General features: G+C 39.0%; 2 protein-coding genes across 2 annotated transcripts; both read left to right on the top strand.

Annotated features, from left to right (window-relative positions):
* Nucleotides 1-656: 656 nt before the first annotated feature.
* Nucleotides 657-1,604, top strand: LOC103750357 (olfactory receptor 14A2-like). Its single transcript, XM_008853412.1, has one exon. The coding sequence runs from the start codon at nt 657-659 to the stop codon at nt 1,602-1,604; it is 948 nt and encodes a 315-aa protein (XP_008851634.1).
* Nucleotides 1,605-15,360: 13,756 nt separating this feature from the next.
* Nucleotides 15,361-16,311, top strand: LOC103750356 (olfactory receptor 14A2-like). Its single transcript, XM_008853411.1, has one exon. The coding sequence runs from the start codon at nt 15,361-15,363 to the stop codon at nt 16,309-16,311; it is 951 nt and encodes a 316-aa protein (XP_008851633.1).
* The last annotated feature ends 1,679 nt before the right edge of the window (nt 16,312-17,990 follow it).

Genomic DNA, 17,990 nt, shown 5'->3' with positions numbered 1-17,990 from the left:
AAATAATTAAAATAATTAAACATAAATGTTATTTTTCATTTTCAAACATAAATATGAGGTGTGTAACTCAGTGCCAGAACACGTTCTCAACAACAAAAAAAGGCAGTAAGTAAATCTCATAGGATGAAAGACAGATGAGAAAGAGATAGAAAGAAGAAGAGAGGATAGCAAGGGAAAAAGAAAGGAATAGTAAAAAGGCATTAATGAGCAGGAGAGATGGTTTAGTTGTTAAGAAGACTGGCAGCTTTTGTAAAGAGGACCTGGGTTTTGTTTCCAGCATGCTTATGGGAGCTAACAATGATCTCTATCTCTAGTTCCAGGGCATTTGACACCCTCTTCTGGCTTCCAAAGACAGTCCACGACATGAGTGCATGTACATACAGGAAGGACAAACATTCATACACATAAAAAATAAATAATTTTTAGAAATAAATAAGCTTTAAAGTGAAAGAGGAGATGGTGTGGATGGTGTAGGTATGAGAGGAAGAAAGGATTGAAAGAGAATTGTAGGTAAAGCTTAAAGTGGTTAAAAAGTATAAAGTAGTTTCCTGACATTATTTCCACTTAGTGTCTCTGATTATCAGTGTAATTCTTTCAGAATGTGTCAAGTTTTTCTTCATTTCTCATAACCTGGCAGGCAATGAGAAGAACCCACAATGCCCAATGTCACTGCAGTTAACCAGTTCATCCTTCTGGGGTTCTCCAATGTCAAGGAACTGCAAACTTTGTGCGGAGTGGTCTTCCTGGTGCTGTACCTGGCAGCACTAATGAGTAATTTCCTCATCATCACTCTCATCACTCTGGACCTGCAGCTCCAAACACCCATGTACTTCTTCCTAAAGAATTTGTCTCTGTTGGATGTTTTCCTTGTGTCAGTCCCAATCCCCAATTTCATTGTCAATAGCCTAACTCATAGCAGCTCCATTTCAATCCTAGGATGTGCCTTCCAGATACTTTTAATGACTTCTTTCTCAGTGGGAGAGATATTTATCCTGACTGCCATGTCCTATGACCGCTATGTAGCCATCTGCTGTCCCCTACGCTATGAGTCCATCATGAGTGATGATCTCTGTGTGTTGATGGCAGGCTTTTCCTGGGCCACTGGTGCATTCTTTGGTGCTGTATACACAGCTGGCACATTTTCCATGCCTTTCTGCGGCTCCAATGTGATCCCACAGTTTTTCTGTGACATTCCTTCATTACTGAGGATTTCCTGCTCTGGTACACTGGTGGTCATTTATACAAGTATTGGAATTGGTCTGTGTCTATGCATGTCATGTTTCATCTGTGTTGTGATCTCTTACTTTTACACTTTCTCGACTGTGCTGAAGATTCCTAACACTAAAGGTCAATCCAAAGCTTTTTCCACCTGCCTGCCTCACCTCATTGTTTTCACTATTTTCATTGCAACTGCTTGTTTTGTTTATCTGAAGCCATCATCTAATTCTCCAACAATTACAGACAGGCTGCTTGCTTTGATATACACTTTGCTGCCTCCAGCACTTAATCCTGTGATCTACAGCTTGAGGAATGCTGATGTCAAATGGGCTTTGAAGAGATTGTTATATATTTGTTCAAGGGTCTCACTTCTTATAAAACTTTAAAGTATCTTCCAGTGGCATAGTGCATCACCATTTGCAGCCAAGTTTTATAATTTTCAGCTTTGGAAAGACAGAGATAGATTAAATTTTTCTTGAGGAAATGTGAACAAAAGTTTTCAGAAAAGCCTGCATTTTAAAATGGAACATTCCACAGAGGCTGATCAATTGATTAGAACTTCAATGATTGTAGACTGTTTGGCATCTACAAGAGTCTAATTATCATTCATCTTTGACCATCTAAATACCCAGTCTTTGGCTATTTTTTTTCTAATTAAGCATCCTGTGACTAACATATAAAAACTTTTTGGAGTGTGTTAATTAACAAACCCCTAGCTCTCACCAACCTAAAGGCTGACTGTCATCAGTGTCTGAGATCTATAGCTTAGATTTCTTTTACTATAATTGTTATTTCATGTTTCCACCATTGTTTTTGTAAAGTGTCTTGATTTACAACTTTTCTTTGTTTTGTTACTATAAATACTCCATGAAACTGCTTCCACATTGGAATTTGGATATGAACCAATCTGAATCTCTGTTCCCTGGCCATGCTCACTCATATTTGGCTCCAGAATAAACTATGTCTTATCCCTTCGAGATGAGAATTGTTTTAATGCATTCACAGAAGTAAGAACATAAGAGAATTGTTAATATTTTTATGGCCAGAAAATTTGATTGTATCAAGTTAACATATAAAATCAACATACTCATTTTGCAATTCTTTGATATAATATTTGAATTTTGTAGTACAACTTTTCAAATGATTGGTTATTCTTCCTGGTAAGATTTCAGATCTGCTTATTTTAGTACAAGGGAGAAAGAGCAGAGGAGATGAATGGTGGGGACAAGGAAAAAACGAAGAAACCCTGCAAGTTTAGAGCCTGCTTGGAGGTCAGACACGTGTGGTACTGGCATCCACATGGCAGGGAGATGGATGCTTCAGAGGAAAAAAAGAAGGTCCTGGGGCAATCCAAAGCATTAGAGCAAGCATGCTTAGAAAAGGGATGTGAAGGAAAAAAGAAGAGATTGTGCTTTTCTGAAGAATTCAGAAAAATAGGCAGTCTTATAGAGACACGCATGTCTGTGGCTGGGTCCAGAAGCACTGCACTAGGAGGCAGGATTCCAGGCAGAAAAAGTTCACTATCTCATTAATGCATTAGGTATTCCACCCATCTAGTTAGCATGACTTAATATTAACCTGCCTTCCTATGGATGGTCCTATGACCAGGTGATTAAACAATGAAATTGAAAACGTAGGTTTTCTAATGGATAAACTAGAAATTTTATAATCTTGATCAGGTAACCTTAATGGAACTTTATGTTACTCTAAGAATTTGCAAACTCATTCTTTCTGGTTCATTCACTTAATAAATAATGTAATCATGATTGTGGTGGCACACATTTTTATCCCCAGAACATCAGGGCAGAGGCAGAGGAAGGCAGAGCTCCATGAGCTTGAGGTCAGCATGGTGTACATAGAAAGTTCTAGGCCAGCTGGGACTACAAAGAAACTCTGTCTCAAAAAAAAATTTAAAGAACAGTGTACCAACCACTAACATAAAGTCATGTACTGTGATAGTTTTTCTACTATTGAGGAAGAACAACAGTAGAAACGGCAACAACTAGGTACACAACATTCTGGAGATTTAACACAATATATAAAGTAGCATCAGAAGAGATGCTTGAAGCAAAGACACACCTGGAGGAAGATAACAAAAACCAAGTTCTGAAAGACAAACAATAACCTCAGATATTGAAATTATTAGCATAAAGACAGTGGTGAGGTCTAAACCTGTATGCATATGGTTCAGCAATTTCCTTTGAATAAAAAGCTGTATTCATATGGTGCAGCAATTTCCTTTGAATATAAACATTCCGTCCAAGAAAGAGTGGGGAAGCATATGAGACTCAGAATAAAACAAACTTTCAAGTTCTAGAGGCCTCAATTTTAAAAATTTTAATGCCTCTCCTAAAAACTATAGAAGCAGTAAACAACTGGTATGGGAAGGAGCCTGTCTGAACATCCTAGCTGCCTGGAAGATACTCCCTGATCTGTCATTCTTCTTGTAAATCAAGCAGAGAATACCAGGGATGCAGTTTTAGGGAGATTTCAGCAATGGTTGGCCAGGGAAGGGGGATAAGGAACTTCTTGGTGAGGCTGCCTTTGAGTCTTCCATGCCCTTGTCCTAAGAAACTACAATAAACTCATTGGCTCACCAAGTTGGACTGTGATGGAATCAAGACTTTGGTCTATCTTTGCTTTCCTGTCTGCTATGTTTTGCTTCTCCCCAGGAAATCTTAACACAGCAGTGGTCCATATGTGTCTGTCAACTGAATTCCTGCAATCTAGGATAGCACTACTTCTAATTATGTGAAGGTGAATTTTTTCCACATATGTATGGAAAGATTCTATGGAACCTATTACAACTGTAGAAAAAAAATCATTTTATGGTAGATTTCTTTTGGGTTGTTTACCAGTATCTTCAAACACAAAATATTTATCTTTATTAACCATATAATCTAGAATCGGATGTTTCACAAGAATAATTGTATTCTATATTTAATTATTCTAGCAAATCATAGAGTTTTCTATGAAATTTTCATGATGTAAACAAACTTTTAGTTATATTAGCAAAGCTTTGTAGTTACTTTGTAAAAAAACTAATCGACTGGGAGTCATGGTTTGAGAAAATGTCTACCTCCCTCATTATCCTATCACAAATGAGACAAATCATCTAATCAGGAAATGAAGGAAATCAGCCTTCTGGGGTATACCCTGGGTCTTCAAAATCACTGCAAGCAGCAAATCCCCTGAGCAATATGCTATGCGGTTTTTTCAACCCTCGATCAGATTACGTGTATGTGTGTGTGTGTGTGTGTGTGTGTGTGTGTGTGTGTGTGTGTGTGTAATCCTTCCACTTGTGTCACTTGACTATAAGTACATATTTATGGGAAAGTGTTCCCATTATGCCTGACTGACCTGACTTCAATCTTGTAGGAATAGCTTTTCTGGGAATAACTTCTGTTACAAGTAACATGGTGCTTATTTTTAAAAAAAATAAGTGTGTGGGTGTGGCAGGGGAGACAGGCTCTGAATGATAGTTCTGGGCAAAGGGAATCTTACCTAAACTCTAACCAAATTGAATCTTATGTTTTGTGATCTTTTAATACTATCTCCACTTATTTATGATATAAACAAGCTTGTTGTGTCTTGGGATCCTTTTGTAGCCTAAAAAATATCATTAATCACTTCTGAGCCTTCCATGCCCAAAGTCAGAATAATGTGAGTGTGCATGTGTCTGTGAGAGAGGAGAGGGAGAGAGAGAGAGAGAGAGAGAGAGAGAGAGAGAGAGAGAGAGAGAGTTATGAAAATATCAAGCACAGAAAACAGTGACTATTCATTGGAAGCAAGGAATTATTTCATTTATGTTTCTAAAATCTAGTAGGTTTATATTAAAAAGATCTATTTTTGGTCATGCATGCCCTTCTGCTCCAAAGGGGTCAAACAGGGAAAAAGCTTATGAAAAGATGATAGAATAGATTATTCATTCCCCATATCAACCTTGATGCATTGTTTTAACAAAGAGAGAACAAGGCCTTTGTTCCAGACAGAAGAGTTCCAAGAGAAAATTTCAGTGAACATAGTTCTGGGAGAAATCTGAAGGAGCAGCTTGGACCCTACTTTGATTTTTTAAAATATTTTAATTGGGGGGCTGGATAGATGTCTCAGTGGTTAAGAATGCTGCCAGTGTGGCCACTGGCTGTGTCTGCTCTCCTCCAGCTATGGCTGCTCTCCTGCTCTCTTAGTTCCTCCGATCAGTTGTCTGGTCCAGACCCCAGGGCTGGTGAGGAGACTGTGTCAGCGGAGCTGCATTCAGACACAGGAGACCAGATTCAGGGACACAGGTCTGCTTTATTGCAGGAAGGCACAAGCTTATATAGGGATAGTGATCCAATCACAGCACAGCAAGTAGGATACCTTATTAGCATAACAGGTTTAGCATCCTATCACAGTACATCAAGTAGGATACCTTGATTCCAAAGGTGGTGATTAGGGAGTGGTGAGCTCTAGGCATCAGTCTCACGATCTACCAATGGTAGCAAAATGTCACAAGGCCTTCCTTGTGGCTCCAGCAGTCAGGCCATTACCTCAGGCCTGCTGTATGGCTCTCAATAAGACTTTCACCCTAGGCTCAAGCCTGTCTCCCACATGACAGTCCTTTCAGAAGACCCAGGTTTGAATCCCAGCACCCACATGACAGCTAACAACTGTCTGTAACTTCTGTTCCAGGGGATCGACATCTTCTTCCGTCCTCCGTGGGCATTGCATGACATAAGTGCACTTACATGCAGGTGTAACAAACATACACATAAAATAAAAATAATAAATAAATTATTTAAAATATATATTAAAATTCATGCAACAGTTCTTAATCAGATTTACATCCCCTTCCACATCCATGTCCTTTGCAACCCCCAACAACACCTCATTCATTCAGCCATACATGTTAAGACATATCCAATCAAGCATTTGTACCCAGATGTCCTTCAATACAAGTTCATCCATTGGAGTTGAGTCAGTCTATCTAGAGATCTTAAGAAAGGTCTACTCTCCATCACACAGCAGCAATCAGCATTCCAACCATTGTCAAGCTAGGGCCAGCCCATCATTCATTTTGACTGCTCCAGGCTGAGACCTTGTCTGATTGAAACAACATGGGTCTTGTGCATGATGCTACCATTGCCACAAGTTCACAGGAGCAAGTTTCCAGTTACCTGAATGCTTCTGTTTACCTATTTTTATTATCCACCCTGGCTCTTACAGTCTTTCTGCCTCCTTTTCTGTAATGGTCCCTGAGCCATGGGTGGGTGGGGTTTAGTATAAGGGTTCTTTGGAAGGACACACACTCTGTAGTCTTTCATTCTTTTAACTTTAGCCTGTTGTGGCCTCCTGTATGACTCACACTCTGTTGTATAAGAAAGCTTCACTGGTGAGAGCTGAGGGATGCACTAGTATTCTCTCCAACCCCTATTCTGCTGTGTTCCATAAGCTTTTGGTGTAGGGGCTTCACTGTAGATACATCACCTAGGACTGGGCATCTCTCACACACATATAGTCTCTGTGTGGCCAGTTGTAGAACTTTATAGTAGCCTCAATTTGTTGCAAAAAGTAGCTTCTTTTATGAATGGTGTACAGTATATGTATCTATAAATATAAGAATCCATATTTAGCATATGGTAAGAAATTTCACTTGCTTGAAATATGATAGAGATGAGGTTTTCTCTAGGATCTGTGATCTGTCGAACCCTGTATATTTGTCGATAACTGCAGTGCAACCCATGAGTTCACTCCCATTAAGAGGATTTTAAGTCCAATTAGATAGCTATTGATGCCCCAATGTGGGACATAGTCTTGAGCCTAGGGTGAAAGCCTTATTGACAACCATACAGCAGGCCCAAGGCAATGGCCCAACTGCTGGAGCCACAAGGAATGCCTTGTGACATTTACTCCCATTGGCAGATCATGAGACTGATGCCTAGAGCTCACCACTCCCTAACCACCACCCTTGGAATAGAAAATTGCAACACTTAGATATTGCAACTGTCAGGGTCACATGGTTTCCAGGAACCCAGGCTCTGTAATCTGAAACCCAGTATGTTAATGAGGCACCCTACTCTCTATTCTGTGATAGGATGTTAAGTCTTTTATGCTAATAGGACGCTAAACGTATTATGCTAATAAGGTATACTACTTGCTGTATGGCGATTGGACTCTAAACCTGTTATGCTAATGAGGTATCCAACTTGCTGTGCTGTGATTTGACCACTACCCCGTATAAGCTTGTGCCTTCCTGCAATAAAGCAGACCTGTGTCCCTGAACCTGGTCTCCTATGTCTAAATGCAGCTCCGCTGACACAGTCTCCTCACCATCCCTGGGGTCCAGGACCTGGCAGAAGCGGTGATGACAGGAGGCAGCAGAGGGCAAGCAGAAGAGCTTTCTCAGCCCAGGGCAGGAAGAAGAGCAGCCTCAATCCAGGGCAAGCGAAGGAGAAGCCTCCACACCCATGAGAACGAAGGAGCAGCACCCACGAGAATGGAAGAGAGGCCGCCGCTGGCAGTGACTGCACCCCTCCCCCCAGATAACAGTGCCACACTGTACCAATAGAGGTAGTTTGCTGTGTCAGTCATTAAGGTTATTAGGCTACAGGGCTGGGTTGGATCATTGATTCATTTTCCCCTTTAATAGCTTGCATACTATCCTCCAAATCTATGAAAGCTAGTTTTCAGGGAGGTCTCCAGGTCAGTTCCTGGCCATTGTTCTAAGTTAGGTGTTCAAAGTATGTACTGTCTTCAACATCAGGGTTTTGTCTTTGAGTTCTGGGAGATAACCAAGGGCTCTGGCATTAGCCTGTGTTATCTTGGGTGTTTCTTGGACTACTTTAACCAACCAGTTATAAGGAAGTCTCTCCTGTCTGGCACTCTGCTCCTTGTCATACAGGCCCCAGGTATACATATGCACTAATGTTCAGACACTGTATGTGTATTTCTAAGAGGAGTCCTGAGTCAACTAATTTACTTCTGGCTTGTCAACACCTCCCAAGCTTCAATCATCTCTCCTCTCCCCCTGTCCAAACTTCCTCCTTCTCCTCAGTCTAATCACCCCATTTTCCCTACCTTCCCCCATAAACTGCCCCCTGAGTTCCCTCTATCCCACCCCATTATTCCCTGTATGTCCTTTGCTCCTCCCCTCCCAGCCGCACAATCCCACTTTTACTCAGGCCAATGATTAGAAAGATAATAAAAATGTGCCAATTTGGTAGGAAAAGGAGCATGAACAAGATTGAAGTTCTAGACAATAAGAGAAATGACAAAGCAACTTTAAGTGCCAAATAAATTGATGCCATTAAACTGAAACATCATTTTTTGCACTAAGACATAGGAAGATCCATTGAAAGCAAAACCCCACCCAGCAACTTATGAAAAGGTAAATTCATTGAAAGAAGAGATGCTATTTCTCAACTCCCCTTTGGGCCCTTGTTTAATTGAGCTTACATGGGTCCCATGCTCGACTCCACCATTGCCACAGGCTCACATGAGCAAGCCTGCAGTAGCCTAGAGACCTCTGCCTCCCTGAGTTCATGAACCAGTGCTGGCTCTTACAATCTTTCTGCCTCCTCTTCCACAATGGTCCCTGAACTGTGGGTGGGTGAAGTTTTATATAGGAGTCTCATAGTACACTCTACACTCTCTTATTCTCTAAAACTTGGCCAGTTGTGGTTTTCTGTGTACATCGCACACTGATGTACATGAAAATATCACTGATGAGAGTTGAGGGATTCATTAGCCCTCTCTATACCCCTTATTCTGCTATGTTTCATAAGCCCTAGTTGTAGAGATTGGACTATAGATGTGTCACCTAGTACTGGGAATCTCCAAAGTGTATGTTCTCTGTGCCTAACCAGATGTGCAACTCTGCAGTAGCCTCCATCTTTTGCAAAAAGAAGCTTCTTTGGTGAATGCTGTCCAGCATGTTTATCACTATAAGGGAGTTCTCTTTTATCCAGCACTGCATTCTGTGGTGGGCCAGCCCTAGACTGAGAACTGTTTGAGACTGATTGCTGCTGGGTGAGGGAGCTGCTGGGTGAGGGAGAATATGACTGATATATGACCACTGGATGGACTGATCAGACTTCAATGGATGCATTTACACTGAAGGACATTTGGCTACAAACACCTAAATGAATAGGACTCAGTGTGTATGGCAGAATGCATAGTGTTCGATCAGAGGATAGGAGGGAATGGGGGAGGCATGTATGGTGGAGGGGGTCTGGATTGGATTGGAAAATGTATGAAATTTGAAAATCTCAATTAAAAAAGAGTGAAAAAACAAGAGGTTATAAACTGAGAATGCCTTAGAAGCTTTCTGTTGCAAAATGCCTACATAGGTAAATATTTCCTCATTATCAGGATCAAAAGCATGGTGAGACCATTACACTCTTGTCCAAGAGCCAAGCTACATCCTGAGCTCACTGTAGAATGTTCCAGTGTCAGTGTCCTCCATGTGATAATGGTTTTGTAGGCATTGAAAATACTAGAATAAGAGTATCATGTATACTTATATAAGGATCCAGAGAGCTTCTGAAGCCAGGAAATGGATGAAATGTACAGACAGATTCTCTGCAAAGCCACCCCCAGAGACCATTGCATGCAACTGGGAAGGTGAATCCTAAAATAAAATGAAGACCACAGAATGTAGGTAATATCAAAATCACGGGCCATTCACCAAAGAAAGCCATAGACATATAGTAGAGTCAGCTAAAGTGAGAGATCACATGTGCTATAAGTTGCAGACCTGGAGGAGTAGGGCTGCTCAAGGATATGGGAATGTAGATGATTCCATCAGAAACCTTATATTTGAAATAGAGAACTAAATTTTCATGTTTTTTCTGTTGGGTTCTACTTTTACTTTGACCTAATCGTCAATCTTTCCCTGGTATTCCTCCTTCTTCCTTTTCGGAATGGGAATATTTACTCCTTGACATTGTCTATATGAAATATGTAATTCACTTCTTGATCTTACAGAGTCTCATGATTAAAAAGTGCTTTGAAAAATTTCAAAATATTGGACCATAGATTTTTTTCAAATATTTAATTTTTCATTTTCTCTCTCTCTCCCTCTCCCCTGCCCCATCTCTCTCTCTGTCTGTCTATAAGTGGGTGTGTGCATGTAATTGCAGGTGCCCACTGGAATCAGAAGAGGGCATTTGATCCCCTGAAGTTGAAGTTACAGGCATTCCAACAAGGGTATTAAGAACTGAATTTGAATCTTCTGCAAGAGCAATACCACTTTTAACCACTAAGTTATCTATCTAGTCCTATGGACAATAGAATTGTGAACCATGCTCGAACTGGTAAGGCTTTGGGAACATTTGCAGATGTACTAAATGCATTTTGCATTATGAAATAAACATGGTACTTTAAGGATAAATGGTATAATGTTTTAAGAGTGATTTATTTGGAGCTGAGGTAGTTAATCTTTATTGTCATTAAGGGTATTTGGAATCATTTTGGTAAAACGAATTTGGATGTGTCTATAAGGGCATCTCCAAAGATGCTTGACTGAGGTGGAAAGATGCACCAAACAGCAGAAAAAAAAGGAAGAAGCAGAGTTCCATCCGAGTCTTGGCATTTGTCTTTTTCTGCTTTCTGACAGTAGGTACAATGTGAACAGCCCTCCTTCATGATCCAGTGACCAGGCTGTCATGCCGGAGTCCAGCTCCAGCTGAGTCTGGGGCCTGAAGGGGTGAAGACAACTGTGGCGGCAGAAATGACTATACCAGAAACCACAGTTGTTAGCATTTGTCTTTTTCTGCTGACAGTAGGTGCACTGTGAACAGCCCTCCTCCCTGATCCTGTGACCACGCATTCTCTCCTATGATTAATTGTACCTTCACACTATGTGTCAAAATCGACCATTCATCTTTATATTGGTTATTTTCAGGTATTTTTTTCACAGAAGGACAATGGTAACTAATAAAGGAGTGCACATCAAGAGTCATTAAGAAAAATTCTCAGATTTTATATATTGTAAATATTGTTTACAATTTTAATGTTATCTATAGCTCTACGCTGCATTTAACAAAGAGAATGGATAATGAATTTATTTCTGAAAAACATGGGCATGTTCTTCATGATCTATTCCACTGTGTTTTCTTGGCACTGAAAAATCTTGTCTCCATAAATCACCAATTATTATACACATAATTGTCTGAAGAGTTATCTACTTAATAAGGAAGGCTGCCCAAAAATACTTTTCTCTTTGGAGAATCCCAAGGTGGTAGCCATGTTTCTTAAAAAGACCTGTTAGAGACCAATGTTTCTATTATGTCTCAAATGATATCAAATGATACTTTACAAAAGGTAAATATTTTCCTTATTCTTTATATTTACATTCTTCTATGTAAATAAATGACAAGAGTTTAGCACAGAACTTTGAGTCTTATCAGAAGCCTAAATATGTAGCTACATGTCATGAATATAGAATCTACAAAAGATAGTTAGATGTTCTATGTTAATTTCAGATGATCAGCCACTAAATTAAACACTGATGGTATATGATAAAATTTCCTCAAGTGAAGCTGTAAGAAAATCTTCCTATATATGTGATATATGATCCTTTTCCTAGAAAGTTAAAGAATCTGTATTATTTTAAGGTATGAATTTCAAATTGGTAAAATTTCTATTGGTAAAATGTTTAAGTACACTTTAAAGCAAAAATTGTTATACATAATTGATATTTCAGAAATGAGGACAAAAACCAAAGGTAGTGTAAATTAATGTTCACTGCTTCACCCTTCTTCCCCCTTCTTGCCTTCTTTCTCCACTTCTAAAGCCTGAGGGTTGGGGTGGGCTGACTTATCATCATAGTTCTCATCTCTCTACATCACATTCTCCCAGTTCACCACAGACTGTTTTGCCCCAAATAATCCAAATGTGGTTCACCTTTATTTTACATTAAAAATATGCTTTCAAAAGTGCTTTCCCCACACATATTTATCTACTACATTTGTCCTATGCATTTTGGTGTGAACATCTTGCAATTCCTTAACCTTATACATCCACCTAGCTAACCTCTACTCCCAGAGATTTTATTGCCTAAAATGTGTAATCATCTGTGAGATTTTGTTATTTTGATTATTTTAAAATGTTTATCTTTTGACTCCTCCAGTGGAGAATAAGTTTTTGCTCTGAAAATCTATACTTTTGTGCCTATCATTTAGTTCAATATATGACTTTTTTCAATAAAGCATAACTTTGTCTTAGCAATCAATGATCTATAAATATAGCTTGAACATACAAAGAATATATTAGAACATATTAGTTAATATTGAAAAGTGAATTACAGTCAATATGATGTGATAAGGAGAAATATTTTTTAAAAAAGGCTAATTTTTACTGTGGTTACCTTATGGGAATCCTATGCCATAGGAAGCTCGGCTTTAGGGAGTCCCAAACAATTGGGAAATTTAGATCTGCACAGAAATCAACCAGAAAACATAAAGATGAAAGGCAGGAGAGGAATGTAATCAATATCACTGAACTGGAAATACTAAGAATATCACCAAAATTATAAAGGGATGGAAATGTAAGAGCCATTCTCTTCAACAATGGGCCCTGAACCCTGGTTAGGTAAGGTTTAAAATAGGAGTCCCCTCCATGGACACACACTGTGCAGTCCCTTATCCACCATACCTTGGCCAGTTACGGCTTTCTGTGTTCATCGCCCTATGTTGCATGAGGAAGCTTCTCTTTTGAGAGTGGAGGGGTGCATTAGTGTTCACTTCACCCCAGTTTTGCTACGTTCCATGAGCCTTAGGTGTAGAGGTTCCACTGCAGATGTGTCACTTAGGGCTGGGTGTCATACATATATTCTCTGTGTGTAACCAGTTCTAGAACTCTGTAACAGTCTCCATCTATTGCAATAGGTAGCTTTTTGAGTAGTGGTGGATGATATAATTGTAAATATGAGTAGATGAGGATGAATATTTAGCCTAAAGTATGAAATTACATTTGTTTTAGGGGTATTACAGAGATAGGGTTTTCTCTAGGATCTATGACCTCTCCTTCCATGTATATTTGGCTATATTTACAGTGCTATACTTTGTACGTGCCAGGGTTGGTGCATGAGCATAAGAAAACAGACTTCCATGCATCTGAACTTTCAGCAATGGTGACAGCATGCACAAGACCCATGCAAACTCAATTAGACAAAAAGTCAGCACAGAACTGGAGAAATGCATAGTAGGCCCCAACCTTAGCTGAGGAAATATTAGCAACTGATTTATGCTGGATGAGGAAGAGTTGGTCTTCTTTAAGCGAAAGATTCTAGGTAGGCTTGCTAGACTCCAGTGGAGAGTTGTGTGGGTACAGAAACGTGAACTGATAGACCTTAACATATATGACAGAATGCATGAAATCCAATGGAGGGGGTTAAGGGTGTAGTGGACAGATCTCGTTGGTTTTAACTTCAATTCTGATTAAAAAGATTCTTACCACCTTCAAAGAAATTAGTTTTGACACAGCAAGGAGAGACAATACCAAACTAATCTAAAGAAACTGCTATTGTTGAGAAGAGCAATCTTCATTTACATTGTAGGATGTTTATCTGTAACTTTTGTGATTTGAAAAGCTATGAGGAATTTGTTCCCTATTTGATGATCACTTCTTAAGAAGATCATCAAAAGGAGATGTAGATTTCACCATGGAGTTCTGCCTACAAGGGTCTACCCTTTAGGACAGGTTTAGGGCAGTTAAAGATTCTTGGTAATACTCCAGTGATCTGGAATGGGACCCTGTAAAACTGGGCAAGTAATAGTAATCAAAATATCCTAGCTACTTTTATCTTGCATTCTTCAGCCTTGGAGGGACATGATTATTGGCTTGAGATGAACACTCCTTATAAAATAACTATGTCTACATGCGGAATTGTCAACACTTTGACTCAAACTTTAAGACAACTGATCAGAAACAAAAAAAAAGGACATATCCCAAGTTTTTCATCCTGCTGTCTGTTACCTGTTGGGCATTAGCAATGGTTTTAGGAAAAATAGCCCCTAAATATCTCTCATGGTTTTTCTAAAGATTTGTAATAACACTTGTTGTAAAACTAGCTGATAGAAATGTTCAGTAAATTGGCAGAATTCCTTCTTTTCAAAGTCATAATCATCTTATACAGAGGTAAGTTTGTGTCAAGATTAAATGAAATTCTGGCACTTTATTTTTACACATTCTGTATTTTACTTTTCTGTATTTTTCACCTATTTATTCATATTGATAAGTAATAATTGTATATAAGATAATGTGATCTTTTGATACATACTCAAATTATGTAATGATTGGGTTAATTTTTATACCAATTTTCTTAGCCATCTATGATGGCTTTATTGTTCACACATTCAAAATCCTTTCTCTAGATAATTGATATACTCAATATTCATAAAAGAACAGTTTATTACTATTAAATGGAAACAAACACCCTTAAACCATGAAAATTCCTACCTAAACTTATTAAAATCATACTGTGAACATAAAATAAGTCTAATTGAAATAAAAAATTATTCATGTTAAATGCTGTCAATTTAAAAAGATACTATAGGTCAGTGGTATAAAATCATGTAGTGAGTTCCAGGACAGCTGGAGATACAGGGAGACCCTGTCTCAAAAAGACCAAAAAAAATCTTTAGCATGCATAGAGCCATAAGTGAAATCTCTAGAATAAAAGAAACAGCAGAGAAAGAGATAGAGGAGGAAAAAGAAATATTGAATGAAAGAGAGAGAAAGAGAGAGAGAGAGAGAGAGAGAGAGAGAGAATCTGGCATATTCAAGGTAACATGGCCATAGAAATTATGTGAATACAACACAAATATATGAAATTCTATGAAAAAGAAATAAACAAGAAAGAAAAAAGAAACAAAGAGAAAAAAAGGAAGGAAGGGAGGAGGGAGGGAGGGAGGGAAGGAAGGAAGGAAGGAAGGAAGGAAGGAAGGAAGGAAGGAAGGAAAGAGAAAGGCTACATGCATGGGAAGGCCAAGGATGAGAGGGAAGGAGAAAGAAACAAAATTTAATGCAAATGTACAGGTATTTAAGGTAGTTTCCTAATTCAATAACAACAGAGTATTTTTGTTTGTAGTCAAATCTTTGAGACAGTGTCAATTTTTTATTCATTTCTTATCACCTAACAGGCATTGAAAAGAACCCACTATGTCCAATGTCACTGCACTGACCGGATTCATCCTTGGAGGGTTCTCTGATGTCCAGGAGATTCAGACTTTGTGTGGGGTTCTCTTCTTGGTGATGTACCTAGCCACTCTAATGGGTAATCTCATCATCATCACTCTCATCACCCTGGACCTGCAGCTTCAAACACCCATGTACTTCTTCCTGAAAAATTTGTTCCTGTTGGATGTCTTCTTTGTATCAGTCCCAATCCCCAATTTCATTGTCAATAGCCTGACTCACAACAGTTCCATTTCTATCCTAGGCTGTGCCCTTCAGATACTTTTAATGACTTCTTTCTCAGCAGGAGATGTGTTTGTCTTGACTTCTATGTCCTATGACCGCTATGTAGCCATCTGCTGTCCGCTACACTATGAGGCCATCATGAGTGATGGTGCCTGTGTGCTGATGGTGGGCTTTTCCTGGGCCACTGGTATATTCTTTGGAGCTATATACACAGCTGGCACATTTTCCATAACTTTCTGTGGCTCCAATGTGATCCCACAGTTCTTCTGTGACATTCCTTCATTGCTAAGCATTTCCTGCTCTGGCACACTGGTGGTCATTTACATAAGCTTTGGAATTGCCATATGTCTGGGCATGTCATGTTTCATCTGTGTTGTGATCTCTTACTTTTACATTTTCTCGACTGTGCTGAAGATTCCTACCACTAAAGGTCAGTCCAAGGCCTTGGCCACCTGCCTGCCACACCTCATTGTTTTTACTCTTTTTCTTGCAACTGCTTGTTTCGTTTATCTGAAGCCATCATCTAATTCTCCAACAATTACAGACAGGCTCTTTGCTGTGATATATTCTGTGCTGCCTCCAGCCCTTAATCCTGTGATCTACAGCCTGAGGAATGCTGATGTCAAATGGGCTTGGAAAAGGTTGCTACATAATATTTGTTCAAGGTTCTCACTTCATGTAACACTTTAAAGCATCTTCCAGTGACATAGTATATCACCACTTACAGCCAAGTTTTATAATTTTTAACTTTGGAAAGACAGAGATAGATAAAATTTTCCCTGAAGAAGTATGAACAAAATTTCCCAGAAAAACTTACATTTTAAATTTCAACATTCAATTGATTACAACTTCGATGACTGTAGAATACTTGGAATGTTGCAGGTCTACAGCCTAATTATCATTTATCTTGGGCACTCTTCAGCCTCCTAAATAACCACTCATTGCCTACTTTTCCTTCCAAATTAACATCCTTTGACTCTCACCAACCCAAAGTCAAAGTGTCAACAGACAGCATCTGAGGTTTGTAAGTAAAATATCTCTTTTGCTATAATTGCTTGTTTCATGTTTCTGCCAGTCTTTTTGGAAAAATGTCTTGATTTATGACTTTATTTTGTTGCTATAAAAATGCCGTGAAGCTGCTTCCACGTTGGAATATGGAATATGGGCTAATCTAAATCTCTGTTCCCTGGCCATGGGCTCTCATATTTGGCTCCAGAATAAACTATGTATTATTACTTTTGACATGAGAGTTGTGCTTTTGCATCCACAGAAATAAGTATGTACATGCATTGTTGATATTTTTATGTACAGCAAATTAGATTACATCAGGTTAACATATAGTCAGGACACTTATTCTGCAGTTCTGTGAAAAAAAATGTTTCTAGTTTGGGAATTTAACTTTCAAAATGATTCATTATTTTTCCTAGTAAGATTTCACATCTGCTCATTTTGATACAGGGTAGAAAAATCATCGTCTAGAGGGTTTTTATTCTCATTCATAAAACAATTTAAGAATGGACCCAAATGGAAGCTTTAGGAAAATGTTGTTAGAATTCACAGAAAAATCCTCAGGGCAGGCAAGCTTGTAATTTCAGCAACTGCCTTAGGGTGGAGGATGGAGGCAGAGGGAGCCATGCAGGTTTAGGGCATTCAAGGAGGTCAGACACAAGGGACACCGACATTCACATGGCAGGGACAAGGAAGTTTCAGAGAAAAAGTAAAGAAATACCAGATGCTGGGGCAACCCAAAGTGCTAGAGAAAGTATGTTTAGGAAAAGGGTATGCAGATGAAAAGGAGAGAAATTTCTCTCTCTGAAGAATTCAGAGAAGTAGGAAGATTTACAGAGATCTTCCTGTCTATGGCCAGGCCCAGAAGCACTGCATTAGGAGGAGGGATTCCAGGAGGGAAAAGGTCACTATTTCATTCAGTATTCTGCCCATCTATTTAGCATTACTTAAGATGAGCCTGCCTTCCTAGGGGTGGTCCTCTGGCCAGGTGATGAACAAGTGAAACTGGAAATGATGGTCTTCCAATAGATGGACTAGAGATTTTGTAGTTTTAATGAGTTAATCTTATGGGCTTTTATGATTTTCTAACAATTTCAGAACTTATTTGAGAAATAATTTAAGCCTAAGTAGGGTGGCACATTCTTTTATTTCAAGCACTTGAGGGAGATGCAGAGGCAGGCAGCTGTCCATGAGAATGAGGCCAGCCTAGGCTACATAGCAAGTTCTGTGCCAGCTAGGACTACAAAGAAACTCTGTCTCAAAAAGTAAAATAAAATAATTTAAATGGAAAACACATAAAACACTAATATAAACTCACACATGGTTTCTCTGATAGTCTTACTAATACTGAGAAAGAACAA

This window comes from Nannospalax galili, unplaced genomic scaffold (genome assembly GCF_000622305.1).
Source record: "Nannospalax galili isolate Female #2095 unplaced genomic scaffold, S.galili_v1.0 scaffold627, whole genome shotgun sequence".
NCBI lineage: Eukaryota > Metazoa > Chordata > Mammalia > Rodentia > Spalacidae > Nannospalax > Nannospalax galili.
This window is presented reverse-complemented; position numbering and strand designations above follow the sequence as displayed.